This window comes from Amphiura filiformis, chromosome 17, assembly GCF_039555335.1.
Source record: "Amphiura filiformis chromosome 17, Afil_fr2py, whole genome shotgun sequence".
NCBI lineage: Eukaryota > Metazoa > Echinodermata > Ophiuroidea > Amphilepidida > Amphiuridae > Amphiura > Amphiura filiformis.
The window spans coordinates 2,098,246-2,113,103 of record NC_092644.1 but is presented as its reverse complement, the minus strand read 5'-3'; the positions used below and the strand labels follow the sequence as shown (position 1 = coordinate 2,113,103).

The window sequence follows — 14,858 nt, the reverse complement described above, 5'->3', positions numbered from 1 at the left end:
GCGTCTCGGATGCACTTGGGTACATGAAATTAATGCACGATTAAATTATCTAGGAATTCTGCTCATTGTTAGAAAATTCAAAACCACAGCATATTGAGTGTTCTCCGAATTCACAAAACGATTTGCTCAAGTTTGAAACCAAAATTTAAAAAAAATGGCCCATCCCAGAAGCAACCGCCAGTTGCTCGCTAGACATGCATGGGTTCGAGTCCCCATCCCACCACGCTTTGCCTCATCCACCCAGGTGCAATGGGAAGCTGTTAGGGGTAGTCAGTCGTTGTACTGATGAACCCTGCGCCATTTTAGGCAACAAACGTGGTTCCGACATATTCTAATGATGGCAGAATAAATGTAAAGCGCTTTGAGTTTTTTTATTGCATTACTCCTTGTCAATTTGAAGATATTTGTTAAAACTTGCCTTCCTCAACAACAACGGCAAAGACACAGTTGGCAGTGTTTCCAGCTGGATCACTGAACACGTAAGTGACGCTAGTTGTTCCAGTCACAAAGAAGTCTCCAGATGAATGCGATTGCGAGGCAATCTCAACAGATCCCGAGTTATCAGTGGCAGATGGTTGAGAGAGCCATGTTATGGTGGTGCCACCGGTTCCAAGAGCAATCGTGCTGGTGATGTCGTCAAGACAGAAGACTCTGGGTGGCTCATCATCAACTTAAGTATGGAAAAGAAAGGAAACAAAGTAGTTTACGAGCAACAAGCCACTGAGAATTCTCTTAATTTAACAATATTGGAAGTTTCAATATTATTTTCTTAAAAGCTTCGTAAATTTTGATATTTAAGATGGTACTACAGCCCTTGCAAAATTTTGGCATTTCTCTCAAAAAATAACACTGCTAACAAATGTTATGTATATTATAGGGGCAAGGAATCTAGTTACCAACTGAAATTTCAGTGACAAGCGGTACGTTATTTATAAGAAAAGAGGTACCGCTAGAATGTACCTCATTTCTTAACATATATAATGAACCGCTTGTCGTGAATCACTGAAATTTCAGGTTGGCAATTCGATTCCTTGGCCCTATATTATACATAACTTTTGTTACCAGTGTGTAGTTATTTTTTGAGAAAAGTGCAAAATTAGTTGCAAAATTGATCAGGGTGTGTAGTATCACCTTAAGTGAGAAATCCCATACGATATGTTGATAAACATAGGATTCAACATATGCAATTTCACACCAATTTCCACCAAGGTTTTTTATGTCCTTACCTTCAACAACATGCACGGTGAAAGAGCAAGAGGCAGTGTTGCCAGATAGATCAACAAAAACGTAGGTGACTTCAGTGTTGCCAACCACAAAGAAGGTCCTTGGTCTTCGGGTTCTTGATTGAAGATTTGCGGTGCCCGAGTTATCTGTAGCTGTGGGCTCATTCCAGTTGACTTCAGCAGCACCAATGTTTAAGGCCACGGTTTGGGTAACATCGTCGATACACTGAACATTTGGTGGGTCTCGGTCAACTGTTGAATACAATTCCAGAAAAAAATATTGCGATCATTTCAAGAGGGTGCGGGAATCCATTAGGGTTTCCAATAACTACTGTTTTGTCAACTTTCTTCCAATCTGGATCTTTGCTGTGAACCAATGAATTAGTGCTCATTTCGGACTCTTCTAAGATTTGCCACATCAAAAAGTAAGATGCATCACTATAGCATGTTTAAGGACTGGCTAAAATGCCATTAAATCATTTTTCAAACGATATAATTTTGTTCCAATTGTCTGGATACTACCTCAAGACTTTCCACCAAATGTCATTTTCCCAAAAACTTGCTAGCATCCCATCACTTGTAGCATTATTTGGTACATTTCATTTTAAAATATCAAAAAAGTAATGACATACCTTCTATTACAGTTACTACAAAAGTACATTGGGCTTCGTTGCCAGATGCATCAACAAATCGGTATGTAACGTCCGTTTCGCCAACTATAAAAAACGATCCTGGCGAGTGCGATTGTGAAGACAAGGATACCACACCAGAGTTGTCGATAGCAGTTGGTTCGATCCAGGTAACTGTTGTACCGGGAGAGCCCAAGTTGGTTTCCTCGGTGAGGTCTTCAAGGCAGAAAATTTCAGGCATGGTGCTATCAACTGTTGAGGAAAAATGACTGAACAAGTTGATACTAATTTTAAAAGACCTTGCCCAATACCCAAGATTGAGCCGGCTACTGTCGTTCAGAACTGGGCAGTCTGCATCCCCAATGTTGATGCCGCCATTTGCTCAAAATCCAACCAAGTGACATGGTTGTAGTACATCTAACAAGCATATAGGGTCAGTGAAAACTGTTGGCAAATGGGATGCATTGTTGGTTGCATGTCAATTCATGCTATAGCATCCACCTTTTCGTTAGATTTCACCAAGAGTGAAATCTGCAGCTTGTTGACCAAGCTAACAACCATGTCAGTGCCTGTTCAAAATGCTCAAGAGTCAAAAATTCTACTTTGAGCAATGTTGGCAAAACGTACGCCGCCAAATCAGTTCTGAAGATACAAATTGTCTAAATACAGAAAAACAATACTGAAAAAAGGATCCAAGTTCTTGTATGGGTAAACAAGATGAGTAGTTCCTTGCCTCAAAATCGGCTCAATTATTTGACACGAACAAACTGACTATGCCGAGGCCAAACACCCAAGTCAAATGCCTTGCTGTTTGAGCCGACTTGACTGCAAAGTGACGTGAACTCTAGCAGGGACCGTCTTTAATTTTGGAATTTGCAGGAGAGCATAAAATAGCTCTTCTGGAGCCTTCAAGGAGAGACGTTGAGCATTTACAATAGAATGCAAGGAAAGAATGGTCAACTAAGGAGAGCTAAAAATTACTCTTCTATATCGGATTTAAAAAAATTTAAGGAGAGCAGTAGAGAGCAATTGCTCTCGCTCTCCTCAAAAGGCAGTCTCTGCTCTAGTAATACCCAGATAATTGTTCGACCACAGGGATGCCAGTTATTTGGCCATCTTACCTTCACGAACAAAGACCCTGAAAGAACAAGTTGCGGCATTGCCAGATGGGTCAACAAATCGGTAGGTGACTTGAGTAGTGCCGGTGTTGAAGAACGATCCTGGAGCACGGGATCTAGATGCAACGGTTACGCTGCCAGAGTTGTCGGTGGCAAGTGGTTCAATCCAAGTAACCGGGATGCCACCACTGTTGAGTGGAATATCCTGGGTGATGTCATCAACACATTGAGTGACCACAGGTGGTTGTCCATCAACTACAGGTTTTTTGCAAGGGAAAAAAGGAAATGCAAGTTGAGAATGCAAACTATATTGATTCTACTGTAATTTTTCACTCTATTTAGTCTAAGAGGTCCCAGGTTTGATTCCCAGTCCATTTGTAAATTGTTTGATCGATTCTTTTTGAAGTAGAGAAAGTGCAAGGCATGATATAGAATGAAAGGGCATGTGTTCCTAATACTGAGAGGCAAAGAGGCGCCTTCTAACACCATAAAGCGCTGTCCAATTCACACCAAACGAAAGCTTGGTAGCGTAAAGATAGGCTGGCTAAATATAGGTATGGTCATCTTACCTTCTGTAATATCGATGGCAAAGATACAATTTGCACTGTTGCCAGATGGGTCGGCAAAAACGTAGACGACCTGTGTAGAGCCGGTGCTGAAGAATGCTCCTGGTGCATGAGATCTGGAGCTGATGGTTGCTGTACCAGAGTTGTCGGAAGCAATTGGTTCGTTCCAGGTTATTTCGATGCCACCAGATCCAAGAGGAATCGTTCGCGAGATGTCATCAATACAGAAAACTTGTGGGGCTTCATCATCAACTATTGAGAAACAAGATTTATGATAAATTAAAATCGTGCTATACGTTGGTAAAGGCTTGCTTATTTAGGGGATATAAATTTCTTGTCAAACCGCCAACGGGAAGATGAAGACAAGCTCCAATGTAACGGTCAGGTTGGCGCACCCTTCGAATTCGAACACATAGCTAGCCTCAGTCTAATAATGGTAACAAATATATTGTGGTCATATTTTATCAAATGGGTAGAGGCAATACCGTTTCCAGATCAACAGGCCGAGACCGTTGCGCAAGCGCTTACAATTTATGTCGCTATGGAGTACCATTGACGGTGCATAGTGATAAAGGAGCAAATTTTGAGACCACACTTTTTCAAGTAGTATGTCGCTTGTTGTCAATAGATAAGATGCGAACTACTGCTTATCACCCACAGTCTGATGGCTTGGTTGAGCGCATGAATGCGACTTTAGAAACCATCCATGGTATCAATGTATGTGTAACAGTGCAGAATGTTGATGGGGGATCCATGCTTTTTGTAGGATATTCTTGTTTGCTTTTTGCTATTTGAGAAATAAGAAATAGAAACATCGTAATATTTCAGATAAATTGCCAAGTCATTCCAATCGATTCTGATCGACAAAGGATATTTGTTTATGAATAGGGGAACAGTAATAAAAGCTGTAACGTGCTGGGAGTTCTCACTCTCTCATTCAAACTCATCGGGCCAACACCACAATGGGTCATTCTGTATTCAGTTTATTTATATGTATCTACACCAGTATGAAGAAATAAATATTACTTCACCAAATAGACTTTGTTTCCAAACCAGTTTATACCAGTCGGCCTACCGTACTCAACCACGTCATAAATGGTGGTAATCGGCCACGTTAGCTATGTATCAAACTGATTGGGTCTTATGGCTTAAAGAGCAAGCAAGCAAGCAAGCAAGAATCAACTGATGCGTCCCCCAATTTTGGGAGGGAAATTTCTTTACCATTGGATGTTCCAATAGCTCCACCCCCTGGTGAAACTATTGAGTCCATCTTATGCCCTAAATATTAGATATACGCTGGAAGTTGCCTTTGAGGTTGCCAGAAATAACATGCAAGCAGCCCAAGTGAGACAAAAAAGGGTATACGACACAAAGTCCACAGAAAGCCCTTTGAGACGGATCAAGTCTCCGTTTTCAGTTGTAGCGTCGGGTGAAGAAATTTTGTCATCAGAAACATCAGTTGCAAATTAATTAATGAACATTGAGATAGATCAGTCTCCGTCTTCAGTTGCAGCGTCGTGTATAGAAACATCCCCAGTTGCAAATCCATTAATGAACATTGAGACGGATCAGTCTCCATTTTCAGTTTTAGCGTCGGGTGAAGAAATTTTATCACCAGAAACATCAGTTGCAAACCAATTAATGAACATTGAGACAGGTCAGTCTCCGTCTTCAGTTGTAGCATTGTGTGAAGAAACGTCACCAGTTGCAAATCAATCAATGAACATCGAGACGGATCAGTCGACCACTAGCGTCGGGTGAAGAAATTTGATCAGAAACCTCAGTTGCAAACCAATTAATGAACATTGAGACGGTCAGTCTCGGTCTTCAGTTGTAGCATTGTGTGAAGAAACATCACCAGTTACAAATCAATTAATGAACATTGAGACAGATCCGTTTCAGTCTTCATTGTAGCGTCGGAAGAAGAAATTTGATCAAACATCACCAGTTGCAAACCAATTAATGAACATCGAGACGGATCAGTCATCTCAGTCTTCAGTTGTAGCATTGTGAAGAGTCGAAACATCAGTTGCAAATCAATTGATGAACATTGAGACAGATCAGTCTCCATTTTCAGTTGTAGCATTGAGTGAAGAAATTTGATCACCAGAAACATCTGTTGCAAACCAATTAATGAACATTGAGACGGATCAGTCTCCGTCTTCAGTTGTAGCGTCGGGTGAAGAAATTTTATCACTAGAAATATCGCCAGTTGCAAACCAATTAATGAACATTGAGACGGATTCGTCTACATCTTCAATTTTGGCTTCAGGTGAAAAAACATTATCACCAGAAACATTCTGTACTTGCAGATCGGCAAATGAATATCGCGTCGGTTCAGCTGTGAAGGTTTTACTATACTTTCAGATTCGTCAGCTTGGATGATGAGTGGAGATTATGTCATCGATATATGAACTCCATTGCCATGTAATGGAAAGGAACACTTGGATAAGGTTAGACGTGTTCTCATTTGCGTTTTATTGTCAAATTTCTAAAGTATTATCATGGTAATCTGTTACAAATTTGTTTTATGTTGTGATTTGCAATAAATAGCAAGTTTTTTTCTTAAAGGTATATACATGCATTTAGTACTTTGTGATATTTATCCGTGTTGGCGACACGTTTTGGTGCAGAGGGGACATTTGTCAAGTCGTTTTCCCAATTTTTGTGGCGGGAACCTTTGTTTAGAGCAAATTCCGATTGGTTGCCAAAACTTGGTGCCGATCAGTTGGGGCCATTTCATTTCATTTTGTGTCCAAACTCCCTGGCCATGTTGTTCAAGTTCATTTTTTATATACATGTATATGTGAGCAAGTGCATTGACTAATGTCCCTTTCATGTAAAAAAAAAATAGTCTGTGGAACTTCCCTTTCACAAACAGGGAGGGAGAAACGTGGATGCAAGAGCGGCAAACTCTGACCCAAGCGGTCAAATCCAGAGCTGGTTAATTCTGAAGTGTTTTCTCTGAAGTGGGGATGCACATGTTGTTAAGCTTAAAAATTTGTTTGGATTTTAAAATTTGGTGCAGGAGTGAATTCCCTGCACAAGAAAATGTGTTTTAATAAAAAGCAACGTGAAATAGCATCTAATGCATTCGCAATATCGTGATTATTATGTCGCGGAGGTATAAGTGCGTTAGTGTTATAGACCCGACGGGGGAAGTCCTCTTTTGGTCTATATGCTAGCGCGCTCACCTCTTAATCCCAGGGTCGGGGGTTCGAGTCCCGGCAGGACCAGAAGTGGCTGGAGGAGGTGCAGGATATTTCTGCGAGGGGTTAGTGACGTAAATGGTGGCATCGGTGGGATTGATTAAATCATGCTTTCACCTTTTCTACAGTGAAATAAAATTGCTTCACTGTTTTCAAAAATGTTTGTCAAAATCAAAAATTGCGCATTAGTCAATTTGCACTTGGATAAAAAGTTTATCGCTGCGAGCATAATTGCACTCAAAATTTATTTGCGACTTGAAATGTAAGTGCATTTTTTTTTTTCAATGCAGTAGGATAAATATGGATGGAAACCGGTTCATAACATGAATTGGGTCTTTGTGTTTATTTTGCCAACTCAATTATAAAATGATGCAACTTCTCTTTCAGGGCATGCATGGCTGGTTCTCCTTTGACTCCTGTACCACCTGTGTTCCTTTCATTGTCCCTGGTAATGCTTGTCATTGGGTTTTTTTCCTGGCACACCTTTGTGAATTGATCAGGCTGAAAATAGTGCCATTGATGACTAATAATCAGATGACAGTCACTACTTTTTCTGGGGGGGGGGGACTTTAAATGGATATGAAATGGAACAGGAGGTACTGATTTTTTTTTAAAGATTTATTTTTATAAAAATGTTTGATGTTTAAAAACGGAAATGAAATTAATGATGGTTATTTTTTTTATTAAAATCATTGGTGCCAACTATTTTCAAATAAAATTGATTGTAAAATGTATTAAAATAAACTGTAGCTTATTGAACTTGGAACATCAAGATTTACCAATGGGAAGTGGAGCTGACAGACAGAGTGCTGATGAGAAAGGAGGTACACACAAGATAATGACGAACTCGTCGAGTGTTAACATCTTTGGGTTCAACTGATGTACATGGCACGTAACAGTTTGCTACCACTATCCGAGACGACCAGTTTAAACAGAGGAAGTGAGGCGCTAGGACGCGCCTTACGAGGAGGGGGGAGCAGGTCACCGAGGTATAAGTGCGTTAGCGTTATAGACCCGACAGGAGAGTCCTCTTTTGGTTTATACGCTAGCGCGCTCACCTCGTAATCCCAGGGTCGTGGGTTCGAGTCCCGCAGGACCGGAAGTGGCTCGAGGAGGCGAGGACATTTCCGTGAGGGGTTAGTGACAATTGGGCAAGTGTCTTATACCTAAAAATTATTCCACTGACTAACTGGCCCTCCATTTATTATCCATGTTTAAAAATTTATCAGGGATGTGTGAGGAATTATATTGTGATACGATCATGCAAAATCGGTCTGAACTCGGAAATATATCGGATATATTTGCGATATAGCCAAACAAAGTTAGTATTTCCTTTTGTTTCATTTTGGGTTTTCTGCAAAATGCTTTTTAAATGCTTTTTACTCTCCTATAAGAAACTGAAAATTTAATATTTTCGATTTTGCTCGATTCTATTGTGGTAAAATTGTTGCCGTTTTGCGAGAAATTCAGATGCCTTTGCCTCAAATTTAAAAAAGTCTGCTGCATTTTAAATGCTGTGGCTTCTTTATTCAGGATTCAGAAAATTAATGTATATTTGGATATTCTGAATTTATTGATGCCATATTTTTGGTAAGATTTGCACTTTTTGTATTTGCACAATCCGCAGATGCACATACAAATATTTTTGTGGTAATTTTGGTGTGTAGTTGGAAAATTTAGTTGCGCAATTCAATTTGAATAATCAATAATCATTGTCATGAATAAAGCTTGGGTGCAAATTTGGGTTGACAAGGAAAATGGTTTTGTAAGCTTTTATTTTAAAAAGAAAATCCGATTGATCACTAAATGTTCACTATTTTTGGAAAGGTTTTCCGATCGCTGGCTTTGATTGATTATTGAAAATTGATGATCAAGATTTGAAAAGTGTTGGTCAGTACAATTTATCGATCAGCCCTGGATTATTTTTGGTTTTATTGAGTGGTCAGAGTTTTGTTATTGACAAGTTTTAAAGCAAGGGGTAAACCGATTAATTGGAGATTTATTTTTGTGTTGATTAAAGATGTTGGATCGTTATTTTATGTGCAGTACAAACATCAAATATTGTGTCTGTGGTTCAATTTATGTACCAAGGAAATTGAATTTTTTATATTTATATTTTTCAATTCACAAATAATATTATTAAATTACTGAACTTTACAACCTAGTTTAGGGAGAATTTATTTAGTCTCCAGGTTAAGAGTAGAAATTAAGCACTTTGTCTTCCCTTGTTAATACTTTCATTTTGGGCCACGCTACCCACGGCCAGGGAATCTTGTTGGACTTCGTCACAAGTCAGACTTTTAGCAATTTTTCCCCAAACCCCTGGTCCGTAACAATACATCCCTACTCAACATTATGTTACTTACACTCGGTAACAAGGACATCAAAGGTGCAAGTAGCGACATTGCCAGATGCATCCTGGAATCGGTAGGTGACAGAGGTACTTCCAACAACAAAGAATTGTCCTGGTTGACGAGATCTTGAAACCAAATTCACTGTGCCGGAGTTATCGATGGCAGTTGGCTCTGTGTATGCGACCACAACACCACCAATATTCAGACCAACAGTAGCAGTAACATCCTCACAGTTCTGGATAGTAGGAGGTGTGCTATCAACTGCAAATGCAAGAAAAAAATGGATTGCATCACAAATTGGGGCATACCGTCACAAAGGTATAAGTGCATTAGTGTTATATAGACCTGACGGGGAAGTCCTCTTTTGGTCTATACACAAGCGTGCTCGCCTTTTAAATCAGCAACTTCAAAAATGTATTGCATATAGCTTAAACGTAACTACTTCATACAGATGAAATTTCAGTAGTGTAGGGTGAAATGCCATTCTACAGGTCCTACTATTCGCCTATTGCACGGTTCCGCCATATGCGAGGAGAACCTCGAACTGGCAATAGACATGAAAAGAAGTATTACATAACTTTACGCAATGTTATGACTGGTTCAATTCCCATTCATGCATGCTGCCAGATCGAGGCTCTCCTTGCATATGGCAGAACCGTGCAATGGGCAAATAGGACTACTTAATTCTTTTCTTTTTAATGATAAATGGCCGAGATGGAAGGGATATGTCTGCAGTGAGAATAGACCACATCGCCAGTAGTTCATCACATGTGAAAAGTCGCATTTAATAATGCCACGCTTGCCCGAATTTCTTCGGCGGTCGGGTCGAGCAATAGGTTTGCTGGATGAAAATGTACCGTGAAAGAAATTGCTCGTCAGATGGGAGTTTGCATAATGCCATTCGAAAATTGAGCACAAAATTAAGTTTTTTTCCATTACAAACACATGGACAGGCCTAACATACTGTATTGTTTGACTCCTATGGACTCGGGTGCAACTTTTAAAACTTTTTACATAATGAATCCTTCTGACCAAACGCAATGATGTTACATAATTTTCGATTTATTTCAAAAAGCATTTGGGGGAAGTTGTGCACCCTATATAACCTACATGGGGTGTGCTGTATGACAACACTTGGAATATAATACAGTACCGCATTCTATTTTCAATTCCCATGCATGGGACATTACAAATTTTAAGCAAACATAGCAAGGAACAACAAACATACAGGGGCGACGGGGAAAGATATACAAAATGTATAACAGATTAACACCAAATTGCAAGATTGAATTTCAGTTGTAATTGGATAGAGACGATGAAATCATGTTAAAAATTGTAAACTTTCAATTGAAAGGCACGTTTTGGTCAAATATTTATTGAGCTGTTTCAACAGCAGAAGATCATTTTAACTGCATCTGAATGTTTCCAAACATCTTGCTTATTTTCCATGGTATGACAAGCCTACCTTCAATAACATGAACCGTAAAGGTGCAGGTTGCAGAGTTGCCAGATTCATCAACATATTGGTAGGTTACATCACTGTCGCCAACGTTGAAGAATGATCCTGATTGACGTGATCTTGAAGCCAAGGAAACTACGCCAGAGTTGTCTGTGGCAGTTGGTTCGTCCCAGGTGACCGTTGCACCAGATGAACCCAATCCCGTTGTTTCAGTTATGTCATTGACGCAGACTATGACCGGCGGAATGGCATCAACTGAGGGGAAAGTTCAGTACAAATGTGACATTTTCAAACAAGGTTTTTAAAAACAAAATTGTGAATGCGCCATTTTATTTAGACCACAGCGCAATATGAAATAAACTGCACTGTGCTAAGTGGGAAGAATGCATGAGAACATATGTGATGCGATCAAGCAAAATCAGTCGGAACTCGGAAATATTACATTTTCAGTTTCTTATAGAATAGTATAAAGCATTTACAAAGCTGCTATTTGCTGAAAACCCCATTGAACAACCAGAATCAAAGATATGAGCGATTAAAGAGTTTCCAAAACAAGAGGAAACAAAAGGAAATGTTTCCTTTGTTTGGCTGTATCTCAAAATCAATATTTCCGAGTTCAGACTGATTTTGCTTGATCGCATCACATATTAATGAGGATAAAATGTGATTTGACAGCCCTTCTTGATGAAAGTGAGTTGGCATTGTGAATGGCAATGTGCAGGTTATTCAATAATGACCAAGCTGTGTAAAGAAATGTTTGCCAGCTGCAGATTTCGGTGTTCTATTTAACTGGGCATGGTGAGCTTATTCCAGGTGGCTTGCAACTTGCAAGTATATAAACTGGTAATATATACCTTCAATAACGGCAACATCAAAATTGCAGACTGCTTCATTGCCAGATCCATCAACAAATCTATAGGTCACGGTGGTAGTGCCAACTATAAAGTATGACCCTGGGGCATTTGACCTCCTAGCCAATGTGACTGCGCCAGAGTTATCAGTTGCAGTTGGTGCAACCCAGTTGATGGTTCGTCCACCAGATCCGAGAGGCGTGGTCTCGCTGAGGTCAAGAGGGCAGTTTTGGATAACGGGTGGTAAATCATCAACTGAAACGTAATGAGATCATTGTCAATGTTTACAGTGCTGAATATATAATTACATGGTGTACATTCAACTCAATTTTGATGAACATCCAGCAAGCATCTCTTCAATTGCACAGTACAGAGTGCACACCAGTAAATACAAGTCTCCTACACCCTGGGAGAAAAAAATCAGTGTTTCAAACGAGGAAACGTGCAATACGACTGAATTAAATCCATTCGAAAAGGCTTAAAACCCAACTATTAGGCCCTGATTCATATTTAATCCTTATTTAGGCCTGGGAAATAGATTGTCTGTGAAAAATGAGCAGGATCTGACTTTTTATTACAATTTGGCTAAACTTTCAAAATGTGTTACATTTCAGAAACCCCGAGCTCTCTGTTAGGTGGCGCACGCTGTATGGGCTATAGGGTGATCTAGACGGCATTTTTCTGGAAAAAAATGCTGGACTCCGTATATAATTTCTACAATAGATGACTTCATCTGACCTTTGACTTTCAGAAAGGGTAAGTTTTGAATAACTGAGTCGCTCTGGAGTCAAGAAAATGATGTTTTCCTGGACCCTGTTTGTACAGAAAGTTAATGGGAGCTATTTACTGGTGTGCACACTACAATGCCACAGGAAGGCAAGTGTAGTGTGATTTGGTGCACTAAATGCCATGGCAATTGGTAAAAATATGCAATGCATTTAATGCTCACAATTTTTTTCTTCTGCTTTCAAAAGCACACAACCTTATTTAGAAATGGTTATATAAACTTCAGGAAATGTGCTATGTGCCACATATCGTCAGCCTGCTACGCCAATTGCCCAAGTCAATTTTTGTAATTTTGAGAACAAAGTACTAAATATGGTTCAAGCATGCATTTAAACATTTATTCACCAATCTCTGCAAGAAATGATACCGACACAAATGAAATAAATTAGGGTAATCACGTAACTGATGCATGCTTGGAACCACATTTTGTTCTTTGTTCTGAATATTACAAAAAAGACTTGGGCAATTAGTGTAGCAGGCTGACGATATGACAAATCTCTAGGAAAATGCCATTGGTTGGAAATCTGCAAAACTTGTCCATTTTTAACCTTAACATTTTTAAAATTTCAAAAATGCTATATTATGCCCCTACCGTGTTCAAATTCTGGCTTACCTTCTTGAATAGTGATACGGAAGATACAATCTGCACTGTTGCCAGACGGATCAGCAAAAACGTAAGTAACTTGTGTAGAGCCGGTGTTGAAGAATGCTCCTGGTGCATGAGATCTGGAGCTGATGGTTGCTGTGCCAGAATTGTCAGTAGCAGAAGGCTCATTCCATGTGATGGTGGTGCCACCGGATCCAAGAGAAATTGTTCGCGAGATATCATCAATGCAGACCACTGTTGGGGATTCATCATCCACTGTAGGGAAAACATAATTCAATTATCCAAAGGTTTACCCATTACATTTCACTACCATGAGAAAATTGATCAAAAATTGAATTCCCTCACGAGGTTCGTATCCGTCAATGAGTTGACCAGATCACAAGAATGTCATCATAGCTAGAGGCAGCATACAACACAAATGGGTCAATGAGTTACATAAAAATGACCTTGTGTGATATTTGGTTCCAAGGAAGTGAGTTTTGCATTAGGCAATTTGTGGTTAAATGTTGATCCCCCACAAGAGTTATTACCGTCGATTTGGTTGAAAAAGAAGGTGAGACATGATCAAATCTCTCCAGGTAACAAAGCGTAATGCGTCACTTTCTTTTCATATTCTAGGAAGCAAAAAAACCTTGGAAGGATGTCTCAAGACCATCTCTATTTAACCCTTCACTAAGCACTAACCCAATCTTATTTGCTATAAATTGGCAGTATTATTTTATACCCAGAGATCACAGGCCAAAGATCCCAAGTTAAATTGCTTTATAGCAAACTGAAGATTGTGGCAATTAATTTGGTGTAAAATGCCTAGCCAAAAATTCTTTGTTATACAATTCCTATTTGTGCCAAAGACCCATTCTCCCACCCAAATGACCTGGACGTTGTATTGTACTAAACTGAGCTCAAAAAGAAACTTATAATTTTTCACAAGGTCATATCTTGAAATCCTGTCCACCAAATTGAACTAAAATTACACAGATTTACTTCAATATTTCACTCTTAACACATGTCAGTAATCAAGCAGTTATCAACTGTCACAACAAAATGCACTGACATGGGACAGCTTCCTGGACCACATTCACAGCCAAGCCCGGTTTCATGAAAAAAGTATGAAAAGCAGAAAGCAGCACCGTTTTATCATCTGTGCAAGGATCTTGTGTGCATTCTCACAGATTTTTTGTCCTGGGTGCCAAATGTTGGGCTGTGAAAGTGAAGGAAGTTCAGGAAGCTGTCCCATGACAGTGCATTTTGCTGTTGTGTCAGTTGGACAACTGCTTGGTTACTGACATGTGTTTTGAGTAGAGTATTAAGGTAATCCTGTGTGTAATTTTGGTTCATTTTGATTGACAGTATTTTATGATATGACCTTGTGATTCACAAGTGGTAAAAAATTATAAGTTTCTTTTTGAGCTCAGTTTATATTTGAGAGATGTATACCTTGTTGCACACAACCCTACTTAAGGTTGGTCTGAACCTGGAATTATGTAAACTTTCAGGCCTCATAACCAGGCGCGTAGCAAGCGGCGGGACAGGGTGGGCCCGAGGGTTTAGGGGCCCGAGCACAAAAGCGAAAATTAAATAAGGGCTGATAATGGAGAGCAGAGCCGGATTTTTATACCATTGGGCCAGATGTGCTCGGATCCAGGGCAATTTTGGGCCCTCAAATTTTTGGGGCCCCAAAATTGCCATATGCATCTTTCTTTTCACCCCAATAACAGCATGTTTTTTGGTCAAAATAGGGCAAAATTGTAAACTTTTCCGCGCTTTGCGCGCATTAAAATAGCAAAAAATATGTTAGTCCCCCTATATTTAAACACAAACTTGGCCACTGACTTGAGTGCACATGCCTTCCTCGGCACGTGAGTTTGGGGCCTCCAAATTTTGGCCTGGCCCAGGGCCCCATAAGGTAGGCTAAATCCGACTGGTTAAAAGGGCCCGCAAGACTGCTCCTTGTCCATGGGCCCCTGATGCTCTTGCTACGCCCCTGCTCATAACTGCTAAATTGTTGGTCTAAAGTATATAAAAGTATACATATTTAGAATGGCATCTGTGAGGT

The 14,858-nt window shown here is 39.8% G+C and overlaps 1 protein-coding gene across 1 annotated transcript in view; it reads right to left on the bottom strand.

Moving 5' to 3' along the window:
- LOC140138311 (uncharacterized) overlaps nt 1-14,858 on the bottom strand; it is a 54,426-nt gene that overhangs the window by 18,532 nt on the left and 21,036 nt on the right. Inside the window, exons 18-26 of the mRNA XM_072160222.1 lie at nt 12,809-13,057; nt 11,413-11,664; nt 10,565-10,813; nt 9,112-9,360; nt 3,540-3,788; nt 2,974-3,225; nt 1,856-2,104; nt 1,227-1,475; nt 419-670 (exon numbers count right to left, since the gene is read on the bottom strand). Coding sequence (XP_072016323.1) covers nt 419-670; nt 1,227-1,475; nt 1,856-2,104; nt 2,974-3,225; nt 3,540-3,788; nt 9,112-9,360; nt 10,565-10,813; nt 11,413-11,664; nt 12,809-13,057 — 2,250 coding nt within the window. The remainder of the gene's footprint in view (nt 1-418; nt 671-1,226; nt 1,476-1,855; nt 2,105-2,973; nt 3,226-3,539; nt 3,789-9,111; nt 9,361-10,564; nt 10,814-11,412; nt 11,665-12,808; nt 13,058-14,858) is intronic.